Source organism: Punica granatum, chromosome 3, assembly GCF_007655135.1.
Source record: "Punica granatum isolate Tunisia-2019 chromosome 3, ASM765513v2, whole genome shotgun sequence".
NCBI classification, from domain to species: domain Eukaryota; kingdom Viridiplantae; phylum Streptophyta; class Magnoliopsida; order Myrtales; family Lythraceae; genus Punica; species Punica granatum.
The window spans coordinates 12325652-12341533 of record NC_045129.1 but is presented as its reverse complement, the minus strand read 5'-3'; the positions used below and the strand labels follow the sequence as shown (position 1 = coordinate 12341533).

Sequence of the window (15882 nt, the reverse complement as noted above, 5' to 3'; positions counted from 1 at the left end):
GTATGAAAAGATTTCTAAAAACAATATTTCTTTCCTTGGAGTATGAAGAGTACTTAATTCAATTGTACCAGCAAAGTTCTCAAGGAATTAGGACGGTTGAAAAGTATACTATGGAATTCCTTCGCTTAGCTGAATGCGTTCTACTAGTGGAAAGTGAAGATATCAAAATTAAGCGTTATCTGAAAGGCCTAAATCCTGACATACAAGAAAGAACGGGGAACAATGTGATTTTGACTTTATCTGAAGCTTGCAGCTTAGCTTTTAAGGTCGAATTGCAATTCAAGGAACAAATTAGAACATAAACTCGAGAAAATTTTGCTAATTTTGCAAAACATCATTATGAAAAGGGCTAAGGTAAATCTTAGTGATAAGGCGAATATTCATCTAGCGATGTAAGAGAAAATTCTGAATAGTAACCATGGAAACGAAAAGGAAGATGAGAGACCAATGCCAATCGATTGCAAGGAGGAGAAGATTAAGGAAGTTTCCAAGATTGTCGAGAGTCCTGTAAAGGAAGATGATATCGAGGTGAAGAATGAGTTAAACTCTAGAATCACATGAGTTGCCTATGTTGATTGTGAAGAATTTATATTTTGAAAAGAAGTTCCCAAAGGTGTCATCGGTATTAACATTTTCACATATGGAATTTGAAGCTTTGGTGAATGAAGATCCATCCATACGAGCGATTCAACTTCATGGTAACTACAATACTCGAAGCACATCGAAAGCTCAAGGACGAGTTTTTCACAAGTTGGGGAGAATGACGCGGAGAATTTTCAGCCCATATCTGTATCAACAAGTCCAAGCCCAAAGAAGCATATTTTGGATATATCAAGGAAATATTCTCGTGATGTGGAAGGAGAAGATGAGATGTCTTGATCCATAGATTGAGAATATTATTATCTTAATTAGGTAGTATATTTAATTTAGTAAGAAATATATTTAGAATTATATATTACTTGCAATTTTAGTTCGAGTCAAGAGTCTAAAGTTTCCAATTTTAGAATAATTACTTGTTTTGTTTTAGGAAATTACATAGTAAGGGCATAGATTCTAATTTCGTATTTTAGTTTCTTAGTTTTCTTAGGCATATATATAGTCCATCTCAATGTACCAGAATTGAGAACTATATATCTCAAAAACTCTTATTGTTTAATAATACTTTGAGTTTGCACAACTCTTGGTTTTCAGCATATCGCTAGGGTTTAGACGTATGCACAACCCTTCGAGTCTAAATTCGAATTTAGGCGCAAGAAACCGTGATCTGCGTTGCGTCACTTACAATCTAGATTATATAAAGTTGTATCACATGTAATAAATAGGGTTATAAAGGTAATTATTTATATCGGGATAAAAATATCAATATTTATGCAATAAATAGGGTTAGAAAAGTAAATATTTATTGATACATGGTTAGATTAGTCAATATCTAAATATTTACTTCTAGATCTAATTTAGATTAAATTAAATTTAAGAATAATAAAATAAGAAAAACTTTACTTGAATTAATTTATCTAAGTATTTTTTCCATTAATCTTGAAAATTTTATTTGTATTTAAAATAAAAAAGATAAAGAAAAAACTTTATTTGGATTAATTTATGCAGGTACTCTTGCCCCAATCTAAAAAATTTTATTTGTAAAAAATTAATTTTCAAGTAATTAGTTAATTATACAATCTATGAAAGAACTAAAACTTATAAGTACAAAGGTCAATATATTATTAGACTATTGCAATACAAATATCCTAAGATTTAAAATTATCCGAAAAATTTTATTTAGCAGATAAAATTTATATATGTATAACAAATTAATCATTTAATTGCATAAAATGACGACATAATTATTTGTACTTTAGAGTTGGATCCTACTTAGTTGATGAAAACTACTTTATTCACATTGAAATTATAATTAATTTAGAAAAACATAAAATTCTTCATTGATAAAAAAAAGAATTATAATCTTACATCTAAAGGCAAAAGATCCAACAATTCTCAGTAGAAAAACTACTCGTGTAACACGCGAATTAAAAATTATAGTTTATTATAATGATGGTCGTTAAATTCTTGAATTAACTCGTAAATTCTTACGAGCTTACACCTTTAGGCTTGGCCATGGAGAGGCTCGCCAAGAGGTATTAGCTGCTTAGGGCCCGGTTCGCATGATTTTGCCCTTGAAAGGCACCTGTTGGGAGAAAGGGGCGCATTTTGCTCTAATAAAAGGCCAAAAACCTTATGCCTCTCCAATATGAGATTAGAGTACCTTATCATAAGTCATGCAATCAATTTAACTTGCTATGCAATTGGAAACTACCATAAACTCAATGGCCTTTCGAAATAACTCTTAAACTCTTACGAGTTTACGCATTTAGGTCATGCAATCAAGTATACCTAGTCGGCTTATATATCAGTTTATTTTGTTGATTTCCAAGAAAAAAATACATATTCCATAAATTTAGCCTGCTATATAATCCAAGCCTTATTAGAGTATTAAAAAGATCCTTGGGTAAAATATACTCCCCTCACCGAAGGATTTGCGCAGTGACACTCCACTCTATTTTTAATCAAAATAGATATTCCACCCCCATTGACCTTGTTAACTTAACAAGATAAATTTCTTTTGACCCCGGCCTTTATTTTGTTTTCACTGTCATCTTATTTCTTTGTCCTTTTAAATTATTTTCATCTTCAACATTACACGATATATTCAATTTGATCTTATTGTTTATATTTTTTTGATAACTTATTAATGTGCATTATTCTTAAGAATAAAAAGCATTTTGAATAAAAAAGAGAAGAGAACAACTCGTCAACAACCATTAAAGCTCTCAATGCGAGGTGTCTATGGCGAGTCATCCACTCATCAAGATTGAATATCTAGAGCTATATTTGTCACTTGAAGATCATGCCCACTATTAAACACTCCTGTTTCGCGGTAAATGTCACCAATACTCCCATGATATTTTGGACGAGCATTCTCACTATTTATAATCTTGGTTGGTGTTGTGATTACTATTATAGATTTTCAGATACTTATGATGTGGTATTTGCAATCCGTAAGGCTCCATTTGTAACATTGATATATTAAATTAGGACCTCTAAATGTTAGATTTGGGGATGAAGGTTTTATCAGTAATTTCTGATATCCCCAATATTGTGATTTTTTGGTCCTAATTTAAGATATCAATGTTAGTGGAAGCTTGCCGATTGCACATACCCCATCATATAGGTATCTGAAAACTTTTATTAGTATTCACACCAGCACCCAAAGTTATAAACCGTGAAAATGGTGGTTCGAAATTTCGTGGGAGTGTTGATGGCATTGGCCGTGAAACACGAGTGTTTAATAGTGGACATGATCTTTCAGTGACAAATATAGTGGTTTCGAATATCGATCTTGAGGAGGGGATGCCGCATCGTTGGATACTCTCGCATTGAGAACTTTAGTGGTTATTGAAGAGTTGCTTTCTTCTCTTTTTTATTTTAAAGTTTTTTTATTCTTAAAAATAATGCACATTAATAAGTTTATCAAAAACTTCAGACAACAAAATCAATGTGAATAAACTGTGCAATATTGAAGATGAAAATAATTTAAAAGAACAAAGGATTAGGATGAAAGTGAAAAGAAAATAAAAGTTGGGGTCAAAAGAAATTTATCTTGTAAGTCAATAAGGTCAATAGGATGAAGTGCCTATTTTGATTAAAAATGGGCGGAGTGTTATTGAACAAAATCGGAGGGGAGTGTATTTTACCCAAAAGCCTTATTAAAGTAAAGCTAAATTTCTATTTTCTTTTAACTTACCCAAAAAAATTTCTATTTTTCAAAATTCTATTTCATTAAAATCATGGAAAACCTTCTATATTTTAGGATACTTTTTTGTCTTGTTTATTTGGTTCGCTCCTTTGTCTTCTGTAAAATTTTTTACTTCTACTTTCTTTTTTTGTTTGGATTATGAATTCGAAGGTATTTGATTTGAGATATAGTTTTTTTTTTGTTTAATTATGAAGTACAAATATAAGTGTCCATTGGACTTAAAACTATATGGGATCATGGAAATACTACATATTTCAGTATTCTCATATAATTTTTTGGATCTTGTTACGAGAGATATATTTTATATTGAAACTATATTAGTTTATTTATAACTAGAAATATATAGTATGTAAGCTAGGAGTTTATGATATGATTTACTGTTCGAGTTTATAAGGTCTCTATTAAGTTTACATAAATTCTCGAATGTGACAACCTTGATATGATGATAATTCTTTTTGGAAAATATATTTGCAACAATAGAGATTATCATTGATTCATTTTAAATTTCAAACAAAAATCTTTACTGGTCTTCGACTAATTTTGAACGATTATGGAATTATTTTCAACTAATGTTATCGTATTATATATATATATATTGAATATTTATGTAATTGTTTATATATTGGATGGATTTAAAACAAATATTCAGCTCTTGAACTTCTTATATATATTTTATTTATAGTCCATATATATATATATATATATTACTCTTAATTTTTCCATGTGAGATTCATTCTTAACACCTGCCCATGTTCGGGTAAGGGAGGACTAATACGAGTCGCTTTTTTGACTGCTCTCGGACATACTAGACTTGGCATGGTATTGGTGTGCAAGCATGCGTGGGCGTGCATATATGTAACCTAAACTCTAATACCATATTGAATTTTCACTGGGTCCATCTTCTATTCAAAAGTTTAGGCTAATAGGTTGTCTCATGTGGCAATGTGTGGTTCAATATGTGACCACGAGTCGAGTATTCTCTCTCGTGCACGGACGATGGGGGACAAGCCAAACTAATTACCATGAGTTTCACATTCAGGCTTGACTGACATGAGGCACACTTTTACCTGCCTCGAAACTAAATCTGGCCACACTCGAGCCAAACACAAATAGACATTAGACACCTGCTCTCAACAACTGACCACGAGTCGGGATATTCTCTTATGTGCTTGGGCAAGGGGGGACAAAGCAAACTAATTATCACGAGTTTCACACTCGAGCTTGACTAATATGAGTCGCACTTTTAGTTGCCTCAAAACTGAATCTGGTCACACTCGGGCCAAACACAAATAGACATTAGACCCGAAGAGGTAGCCTATACAGGCGCGCGGAAGTATAACCTATACTGATATATGTAAAATTCCCACTTGAACTATAAATGATTTGACTCATCTTCAACCCAAAATCTCGAGCCAATAGGTTGTGGAACTTAATCTTATATAAACCCATTCAATTACTCTTAACTTTTTAATGTGGAATTCTAAATCTCAACAAGATTTTCATTTCAGATACTTATTGATTAATTCATATTTTTGCAAACCAAACTTGCTTTTAAGTCATTTAATTAATGATTATGTTGACAATTTTAACATCATTAATCTAAATTTGTTATATTTATGAAATTACGCATTGTCATTTATATAAAAAACTTTTAGCAGAATTATATAAATATATATATATATAAATTTACATATTGGATTGAATGATATCTAGAAAAGCGATTTCTACATTTATCAGTTCTGAATTATTAATTTTTAGATTATATTAGTTTGAAAATTTAATTTGTCATATTTATGATATTATGCATTGTCATTTATATTACAAATATTAGATCATTATTTATATATATATATATATATATATTAATCTATGTATTGGATTGGATTTTATCTAGAAAGTGATTTTTTTCATTTATTATCACTTCTTGATTAACAATTTTATAGGTTATATTAATTTGCAGGAGCTTGCTCTTATATACATTAAATAGTGTGTTCTACTATATATAGAGAGTACTGATATATGAATTCGATGATCAAAATATGATTTTGCAATTATATCATTAATATAAATAGATAAAATCCTTTTTGTATTTTTTCAAATTTTAAAATAATATAAGCAGTTTTAACAAAATTATTAATAGATGAAGCAAATTTACAATTCTAACCCTATCAAGTATAACCTTATGAAATGTTTGTGGGAGTCAATTTGACTTATATAATATATAGATAGATATAGAGTAGAGATAACCTACCCATACTGCACATGTTAATCGTATATGGAAAGATAAGATGCGTACCTATACTACGCACGACGTATTGTACTTTTTGTTGGCTCTATTAGAGTTTCTAAGAGATATAACCCATACTACATAGACCATTTTAATAAGTTTTAGTTTACTCATAAAAAATACCTGTACTTTTCATAATAATTTAAATATGTATAGATTTTTTTAGCAATTATCATAAACAAGACACTTATACGTGCTACGCACGGCATATAGTACATTTTATTGTCTCCCTTAGAAACTCTAAAAGATATAATTGGTGTTACACATGCCATTTTAATAAGTTTGAGTTTATTGTAAAAGTGTTTTCTTTTTCGATGCGATTATAAAAGTGTTTTCATTAAGTAAAATATTAATTAAAAAATTGATTTTCTTTTAAAATATATAAAAATATTATATTAAATAGAATAAAAAAATGCACTATTCATCTTTTTCAACATGAAGAAGACGAATAGTACATGACTCTCCCGCCGTCCAGATCGCTCACGAACGGGGTCAAGGTCGACCTCTTGCTCCCCAACCCCAGTCCCAGCCCATTGACTTGTCACCTCTACCTTCACCTGATCCCTCGACGGCGTCTTCCCACTCGACGAGAACCTCTTCTCCAACCTCACACTCGTCACTCCTCCCCCAGGCTTGCCCGAGAGAAAGAGCCCCAGCTAAGCTTCTCTGCCCTGATCGAATGGCCGGCCGCTGGCAATTCGATCAAAGCGAGAGAGGCAGCTCCACCCTCGGCAGTGTCTCGAGTCTGCTAAGGCTTCGAAGATTCTAGGGTTTGGGGGTAGCATCGAGACAAACCTAATTAGAACGGAGAATGGGGTAGAGTGCAAGCTTCAAACTTCGACAGAGTGAGGGGAACGAGCTTCAAGCGGGGAATGGGGGTGAAGAGTGAGCTTTGAGATGTCGAGGGAGGAATGAAACCGGAGAAGGGATCGAGCACTTTCAGCTTCGGGTTTGCTTTGCTAAACGATCGGGGGAAGCATGAGAAGTGGATGGCATGAGATTGTAATAAGTGAAGAAACTTGAGGGTATTTTCGGGTTTTCATACCTTTTTCGGGATGGACAATAGCTATTTCGAACATTCAAGGGAGGCACACCTATCCCCTATGAAAGCCAGATTCCTATTTCGACCTGATGTAGCTATTCTGCATCCCCATGAACCAAACGTTGGAATGAGTATTTCGTACGGAATATGCATTTCGTTCCCTATCATTTCCTACGAACCAAGCGTGCCCTAAAAGATATAACTGGTGTTACACATGCCATTTCAATAAGTTTTAGTTTACTCATAAAAAAAATCTAATTTTTTCATAATAATTTTAATATGTATGGGATTTTTAGTGATTATTGTAAAAATATTTTCTTTTTCGATGTGATTATAAAAGTATTTTCATTAAGTAAAATATTAATTAAAAAATTGATTTTCTTTTAAAGGAAAGGAACTTATGATATGAGAGTGAGAAATGGCAGTTGGGGATTGAACGTGAGAGAGGAGTGAGAGAAAGGGGGAGAAGGGGGAGAAAACTAAGGGAAGAGAGAAGAATGCGCAGTTAAAGAAGTTAAAATTACTAGTATAGTCATAACTTCATCAATATCTAATGGCTATGAACTTTTTTGTTTTATTTCTAATGGGAATTTTAGAGATAATGAAAGTTACCCAACTGCCATCCTTTTTCCTTTTGCATTTTACATATAGAAGATTAAAAATCAAATAGAGTATCAAAACTCAAAAGATTCCATATATTTCTTGAATTTCTTTATTTAGTTAGGTCATGTGAGAGTTATTTTATCTATACTACTCATACTACTGTAATGGAAACCTTTGGTCTCATGCAACAATTACAAAATCCCTCAATGTTAGTCAAACAAAAATAAATTAGGAAACTATTAAGGGTAAAATTGTCTATTATTACTTTCTTCCCTCACCCTGCCTTTTCTTTGATGGTCTCTCTCTCTACTCTCCCCTCAATTCCCCACTGGCCCTTTACCCACATTCTCCCCATGTTTATTTTTCTTTTCTTTTCTTCCTTCTCTTTCCTTTTTTCCCTATTTCTCTCCCGTAAACTTCTGTTTCATCTATAAATATCCTACTTATAAGATATAAATCATAATTTCATTAAAAAATTAAAGTCTTTTTATAATTTTGTTCCCATGCGGAGCGGGGGTCAATTGTCTAATTGAAAGAATAGAACAGTTATTTCACCCAAAAGAAAAGAACAAAACAGTTATTAGCGAAATACATTAACACTACTTATCTTAAAATTACATAGTAAAAGTAAAAGAACAACAGATAAAAAAAAAAGTTTCCCATCAAAATTAGCCGAGTAGCCAAGAGGAAGTTGAAAAGAGGGAAATAAGAGATATTGAAAATAAAATAATAGAAAAAAAGAAGTGTGCGTGAAAAATATAAATTCGCAGGTGATTATTGTTAGTAAATTATTATTTGTCTTAACTAGACGTAAGCGTGCGCTGCGGTCGAGATTTACACAAAAATATTTTTTATTTGATGTGTATTTTACTCGGCATAAAGTTGTTGATATAAAACAATTAATTCCATTCGTGAAAATTCAGGAAATTTGACTTTGAAATTGAAATTAATTGAATAAATTTAATTAAAATGAAAATAAAATGGAAATTGCAACTTGCGCGGAGCACTGTCATAGAAAGAAGTTGAGGAAGGAGAGAGAGAGAGAGAGAGGAAGTGTTGGAGAGAGAAATAGATGGATAGAAAATAAGGACATAAAATAGAGGTAGTTGGTGGTTATATTTTGAATTTACTTTTCTAACCTTAATCCAATGATCCTTATTAATTGGATAATATATAGCATGGCCATTTTCGGCAAGTGAAAGCGAGACAAACTACCTTCTTATCTTTTTATAATAGTAGAGATTAAATGGTTTTCGGCTATTAAAGTACAAGTAATATGGGCAATTTCGAAAAACACAAGTTACATCAGGCACACTCTTTTCTCTTCAAAATAGTATAAATATAAATAGTCATATTTTATTATAATCCTTTTTATTTTATATCAGCTGAAATCCTAAAGATTAATTATACCATAATTCATATATTTTTTTTGAAAGAATTTTATATAATAAAACATGAAATTGAGATGACTTTTAGTGTGTTTGGTTTTAGAGTTGAGTTGAGTTGAGTTTTGATTTTAATTTGGTTGTAATGATTGTATTGTTGAATTATGAGAAAAAGTAATGAATAGTTGAGAGAATTTAGTATTAAAAATTGAATTAAGTATAATAGAGTTGTATGTGGATTTATGTATGGAGCCCACCTTTTTTACTTTGAATAGTTAATTTTTGTTGTGCAATGAGTAGAGTTACAGTTAGAGTTAAAATTTTAAAATCTAATTACGAAACCAAACGGAGCATTATCTCCAAAGTAGGTTGTGTCTAAATTATGATTCGGAGCATTAAAAGCTTATACCTGAAAGTGGTGGAAAGATAAGGTGGGGTTTGGTTTCCAAATAATATTCTACTCAAATTCCATTCTTCCTTTAATTTATCACATAATCATTATAGTTATTTTTTGTAACGGAGTAGAGTATGATTCTACTTAATTCTACGGAATGAAGACAAAAATAATTGAGAGAATTTATTATTAAAAATTAATTGTAATAATGAAAAAAATATGTGAGAGAATTTTATTAAATTGAAGAAAAAGATAAAAAAAAGTAATGACTGTATTTTTTTTTCTAACCCGGGTGGCCAGGTTTCGCCCGATTAATCTCCGGAGCTCCGTGAAGCTTCGACGACGTGCGGAGCGAGTAATCACCCCTAAGGCACTTCGGTGGCACCAAGAGATTTCGAATCCTGGATCGGATGGATACGTGAGCTCCTTCTTTACCATTAGGCCAAATCTCTTAGAGTTTAATGATTGTATTGTTGAATTGAGGAAAATGTAATAAATAATTGAGAGAATTTAGTATTAAAAAATTAATTACAATAATGGTTAGAAAAAAGTATGAGTGATAATTAAAAAAAAGATAAAAATGTAATAATTACATTATTGAATTGAGTAAAAATTAAAATAGAGTTAAATGGAGTATGATTTACTCCATAAACAAACAAACCTTTTTTATTTTTATTTTTTCCTCCCATTTAATAATAAATCATCACTCATATTTTTTCTTAACCATTATTAAAATTGATTTTTAATAATAAATTTACATATCTACTTTTACACCATATATATATATTCTTATCTTTTTTTCATATTTAATAATAATTTATTACATTTACTTTTTTCTAATCATTATTACAGTTAATTTTTTAATAATAAATTTTTCATAATTTATATACATATAATATATACTTTTGTCCTTATTAGGCTGGAACGGAGTGAAGTAAAATTCAAACCCCGAAACTAAATGAATTTCTTATCTCTACCACCATGAAGCTCAAAGGCGGGCTTTCGAGTCGTTTCCTATTTTCAAACTTATGTATAACGCAAATAATAAGAATTATTCTATTGGGAATATAATAGAAAAAATATAAATAAAATAATTACTGTTGTTGAGAGTAGTTGTCCTATAACTTTTGACAACAGTATAAGAAACTCGATGTCGTAATCTATTAACGTGAGCTTTTGAAATAGATACTAAGACCTAAATGCTCTCCGATAAAATAAAAATTGTATCAGAGTAAGTGAATGTCACTTTTACGGATGACTATTTCTTCTAATGCGATGAACATCTGAAGACTATTATGATGAAAAAGAGTGTTTAAAAAATTAAATCATGCCGACAATTAAATTGGCAGTTAACTCCCATGAAACACGCCGAAATAATCAATCAATAGCACACAAATAATTTGTAGCTGCTGACAGTTTGAGTGGGAAGTGGGAGTGGTCAAAACGAGGACAAATCGGTAAATTCATAGGTTGCCTCCCTTCTTAAGGCTTGGCTTGAACAGACATCCTGACCCTCTCCTTGTCGGCGGCCGGGGCTTTGCTTCTTCCTCTTCTTCCTCCGTTCAGAGAGAAGCAGACGGCCTTTCAATCCCCTTTCTCGTGCTCCTTGAGAAGATTCAAATCGATTTTATGGATATGAGAAGCTGCGCTGCTCCGATTCATGAGCCCAGAGTTCCCACGGTTCTGTTGCAGCAATTCCGGCCGTTCGATCTCGTACTCTTCTCTCGATTCACGCCCTGGTTCCTCTTCCTCCCGTTTGATCTTCCCGCGTCGCCTTTAGCAGGTTTGCTTCAAGTTAATTCGATTCCGAAAGTTTTGATTTTTCCTTCCTCTGTATCGTGTTGTCTGTTGCCCTTTGAAATTAGAGCTGGGGTTTGACGTTCTTACTAGCTGGTAGAAGATGGGGGTTGGCCTAATCGGATAGGCAGCTGCGCAATTTCCATGTTTAATTTTAGTAATGCCCTTTGTTGCTGCATAATTTTTACATGAGACAACCTATGTGTCTGGACTGCATAATAGGCCTGCCTTCTACCATCTTGTCTTGGGCTAATAATGGTGGATTTCCCTTATTAAAGTGTGCACAGTTGAGCTTGCAGTTTTATCGGGATATATTAGGTTGGAGCTGGTTAGTGTTTGGATCCATTTATCTGCGTCCCCTGTACTTAGTCGGGCCGGTCTCACTGGATTTATGTTGTTTGCAGCTCTGTTAGGATAAATAAGAGGCATATTCTTGATAATTCTACTGATAAGTTAGCCGGGGAGGGGTTTGACCATTTGAGTGCGAAGTGATTGACGGAAGATTAAAGTGCATGAAGGCAAGTAAATGAATACGTCACGAACCCGGGACAAACCTTCAGGTTGGGCTGCCTTTGCTCTTAAGCAGCAAGAAAAGCAACCTCTCGAACAGGACCCCTTCCCACCTATTACGATGAGGTCCCCTGGCTCATTACCTGCATCAGGAAACCATAACAGGAAGAATGACTTCTCGAATCGTTCTTCCTCATCGACTCTGTCGTCTCCCATCAACTTTCCGACTTTGCCCGATGCTAGGAACGGCCAGAGACAGCTTCATATGGGCGCTTCCTGTAAAACTCAGGACAATAAACCACTTATAGAAGACAGTAATGCCACGGCATTGAAGAAGCTAAAAGAAGTTCACAGTTGGGCTGATGGTGGCTTTATTGGATACATAGTGAAAGCTCTTGATAATGACATCAATCAGGCCTCAATCTTGCTTGAAGGAATGGTATTAGCTGGGATCTTTGAAGATGGAAGAGAAAGAGAAGAAGTTTCTGTTCCTTCAAGGAAGTATGCAGATCCCAGTGCCCTTACTGCAACTCCAGTGCATAATCCAGAAGAGCTCTTAAGCTGCTCTAAAGATGAATGTGATTTCTCCAGGAAGGACGACTGTGGTAAAACTGCTAGAACGAAATTTCTTTTCGGAGATTTGAAATCCCTGCCTCTTGAGCCTGAGTGGGAGGAGGATGAAGATATTTATGTGAGATATCGTAAAGATGCAATAAGGGTGATGAGGTATGCTTGATGATTTTTTTGTTATTATGGCTCATATTCTATCATTTCTTTTTTAATGTTGTAATCTGGTTTCACCACTATTTCCTTTAATAGATCGGCATCTCAGCATTCAAGGGCAGCAAGAAATGCCTTTCTGAGAGGTGATCATAGTTCTGCAAAGCAACACTCTCTCAAGGCTTGCGAGGAATGGATGGTGGCTGAAAGGCTTAATTCTCAGGCAGCAATGGAGATTTTACGCGCTAGGAACGATGGAAATGATGTGTGGAAATTGGATTTACACGGTCTTCATGCGACTGAAGCTATTCAAGTATTGAGAGAACACCTTCAGAAAATCGAAAGTCAGATATCCTTTAACCGCTCCATATCTCCCAGTAGGAATAATAGACCATCTCAGAAGAAGGATGCCGACGTCTGGTCCTCTTCAGTCAAGTCTTTGATAAGCAAAGATACTGACAACTCGACTCAGTCCCATGCTTCCAGGCAAATATCATCTTCATTGCAAGTCATCACAGGTAAGAACATTGATGCTTTGTATTACCAGAACAGAAGATCAGTTTTGCTCCGGTGAGATATTGCATATTGTGAAGTAATAATTATAGTATACCACTATGTCTACCAATTTAAGCAATGAGTTTCCATAATTTTCGCGTGTTATTAAAGATTGGGTTTGAATATCTTTTCCTACTCATTTACATCTCACTTCTATTCCATTTCACCTCGAGCATTATATAAGCATACTGATGAGGGGATTCTTTTGTGACAAATGCATTACCTTGCCTTCGATATGCGCGTTTAAGCTATTAAAACTGTTGCCAAGTGGTATATATACATAATTAACTGATCTGAAAGCTTAAACTTGTTATGAATTTGTGTATATATCACACAGAAGCCTGAGTTTTCGAGAAAAGACTGTCATGGTACAAATAAAAGGCATATTGCTCTATCATCTTAAAGATTGCAGAGACCTTATTGTAAGAATTGTTAGGTTACTGTAATTATCGTGATTGCTACTTGAGAATTATGTGGGTATGAGGGTGCTAAACCGCTGATATTATAATATGATATCAATAAATCCTGTAGGGGTTGGCAACCACAGTCGAGGGCGAGCTGCACTTCCAGCAGCCGTGAGAAGTTTTCTCAATGAAAATGGGTAAGATAATATAACTTGCAGAAACAGCTGTTATTTCTCCCGACTTTTTCCAATTGATTGCAGATTATGTTCTTAATTTCTGGCCTTGTTATGCAGATACCATTTTGATGAGATAAGGCCGGGGGTCATAACTGTTAGGCCCAAATTCCGGCGCAGGTGAACTGCGTACTTCCATGATCTTGTTAGCTAACATCAGAGGCCAGGCCTATCCATTCTATTGATTGTCCATTATATACCAGTTGCCTGTATATATACATTCTATTTAGAAATTGATGAAACTTTTATCTTTAAGGATTCTTAAGATTGTTATAAATAGAAATTATGCCTGATGTTGTAAGCTAGCGGTTGTAATAAACTGTGTCGAGGTTGAGGCATGAGATTGATATGAATCCAGAATGAATGGAACATAGGCTGATCATAATTCATGATGAGGTTTACTGAGATTGTCGTATGCCTCATTTTCTTTTTATTTTGCTAATTGGCTAAAATGGATATTTGCCGTGCAGTTGCATTCGGAACGAGTGATGAAAATGGTCGGAAAATGGCTTATCTTAATAAAAAAAAGAGTATATTTTTTTAAAAAGAACAAGTATTTGCTTGAGGATAACTTTTTATTCGTTTAGGCGCATGTTTGCTTTTGGTTGGACTAGGACTATAACACTTTTCATATCGGTATCAAATTGTTGCTTGCAAGTCATGGAAAAATTTTGCCGGTTCAATTGCGGGGGAGACTGAAGTCCCCCGGTTTGCCAATTTACTTGCGGGAGCGTGAGGTGGGTGGGAGGGAGTCCAAAGGCGTACTCCGGCATCAAGTCATGTTGCGTGAGAATTTCGACAACAGGAGGCCATTGCATCAAAGGAGAAGCTTACAAAGCCCTGTATTCTGAATTCTCTCAAGCTGAAGTTGAACTTTGCAGCTCAGTATCATAACTTCAATGACAAAGTATTTCATGGTCTGGGTTGACAATCCCGTCCCTATTGTTAAAAGAATGGTCCTTCGGACCCCGGCCATGATATCTCTTCTAAGGATGATGAACCTTTAGTTGAATACACCTCGCTATATGCATGGCACGAGGGATGACCGCTGTAATGGCAGCAAGAAAGGGTAAGATTCATACATTACACGGGTCATGAATTCTAGTTGTATACTCTTATTCGTTCTTTCTCGTTCTAGCAAAGATATATTCGGAGTATCTTACAGCAGGTTACATTTCGTCCCTCTGGATCCTAATTTGTCAAGCTTACAGGAAGAATCGTAAGTATGAGCTGCAAACTGGGTAGCAAGTGGGTCAAGGCGTACCAATCGTCCATAACTCCAAGGGAGTGTTGTTCAGTAGCTTAGCGGGCGGCATCAGTGCATAATCAACAGTCATGTGCGAGAGTCGTTCCAAATTGAAATGGGAAGATTCACTTGACCCATCTTTTGCAGTGTTCTATACCTTGGCTTCGCAAAACTTATTTTAATGCGAAGTACATGTGATGGTTGACTGCCCGATCTACATATTATATTTTCATCACGGAGTACTTTAAATTATTCAATAAATATACGCGTCCTCGATCAGTTCTTTAAAACCTTTGAAGGTTCTTATCCAATTGATTCTCTTTTTCTATCCATCTTCAATTGTGCTCAAAAGCTATCTATCGTACCAACGAGAGATTGGACCCGCCGGTAAGCTGACAACAAACAGTAAGTCAGGTCCAGGGTTTGATTCTCTCGAAAGTTGGCATCTGAGGTTTAATTGGCAGGTCTTAAGCCGTACAATACACAACTCGATGGACTAGTCGATTGCTACGGCGTCGGACACTATCGACAGCAAAAAAAAAAAAAAAAAAGCTATCCATCATCCGAAGCTGGCGGCCCTCACGAAAACCCTTTTGTTATGGCCTTTTGTCTTAGAGTTAGAGCGAGAAAGCTCGATGCCGGTATTTCAAAGTAGTCTTACATAAAGTCACTTTTTAATGCGAAATTTTTTTTACCTATCCAGACTCCTTTGACCAAGGAAACAACATCAAAGGTATTTTGGTATAAATTGATTTTGCATTGAAGGGTTGTTTGTTTACTGTGTCAAGCACTTGGGAAGCATTGAGAACTAGCAAGTGCCATTGTTGATAGGTGCAAATTGGGAATCCTACAATAGTCAAAGCTATATGGACCTCCCTATTAGTAAAGCTGTTGA

The 15882-nt window shown here is 34.2% G+C and overlaps 1 protein-coding gene across 1 annotated transcript; it reads left to right on the top strand.

Annotated features, from left to right (window-relative positions):
- The first annotated feature begins 11025 nt into the window (after positions 1-11025).
- Positions 11026-15217, top strand: LOC116199500. Its single transcript, XM_031529869.1, has 6 exons — positions 11026-11305; positions 11724-12555; positions 12649-13067; positions 13636-13705; positions 13802-14810; positions 14953-15217. Exons 2-5 carry the CDS (start codon positions 11846-11848, stop codon positions 13863-13865), a joined length of 1263 nt encoding a protein of 420 aa, XP_031385729.1. The 5' UTR covers positions 11026-11305; positions 11724-11845; the 3' UTR covers positions 13866-14810; positions 14953-15217.
- The last annotated feature ends 665 nt before the right edge of the window (positions 15218-15882 follow it).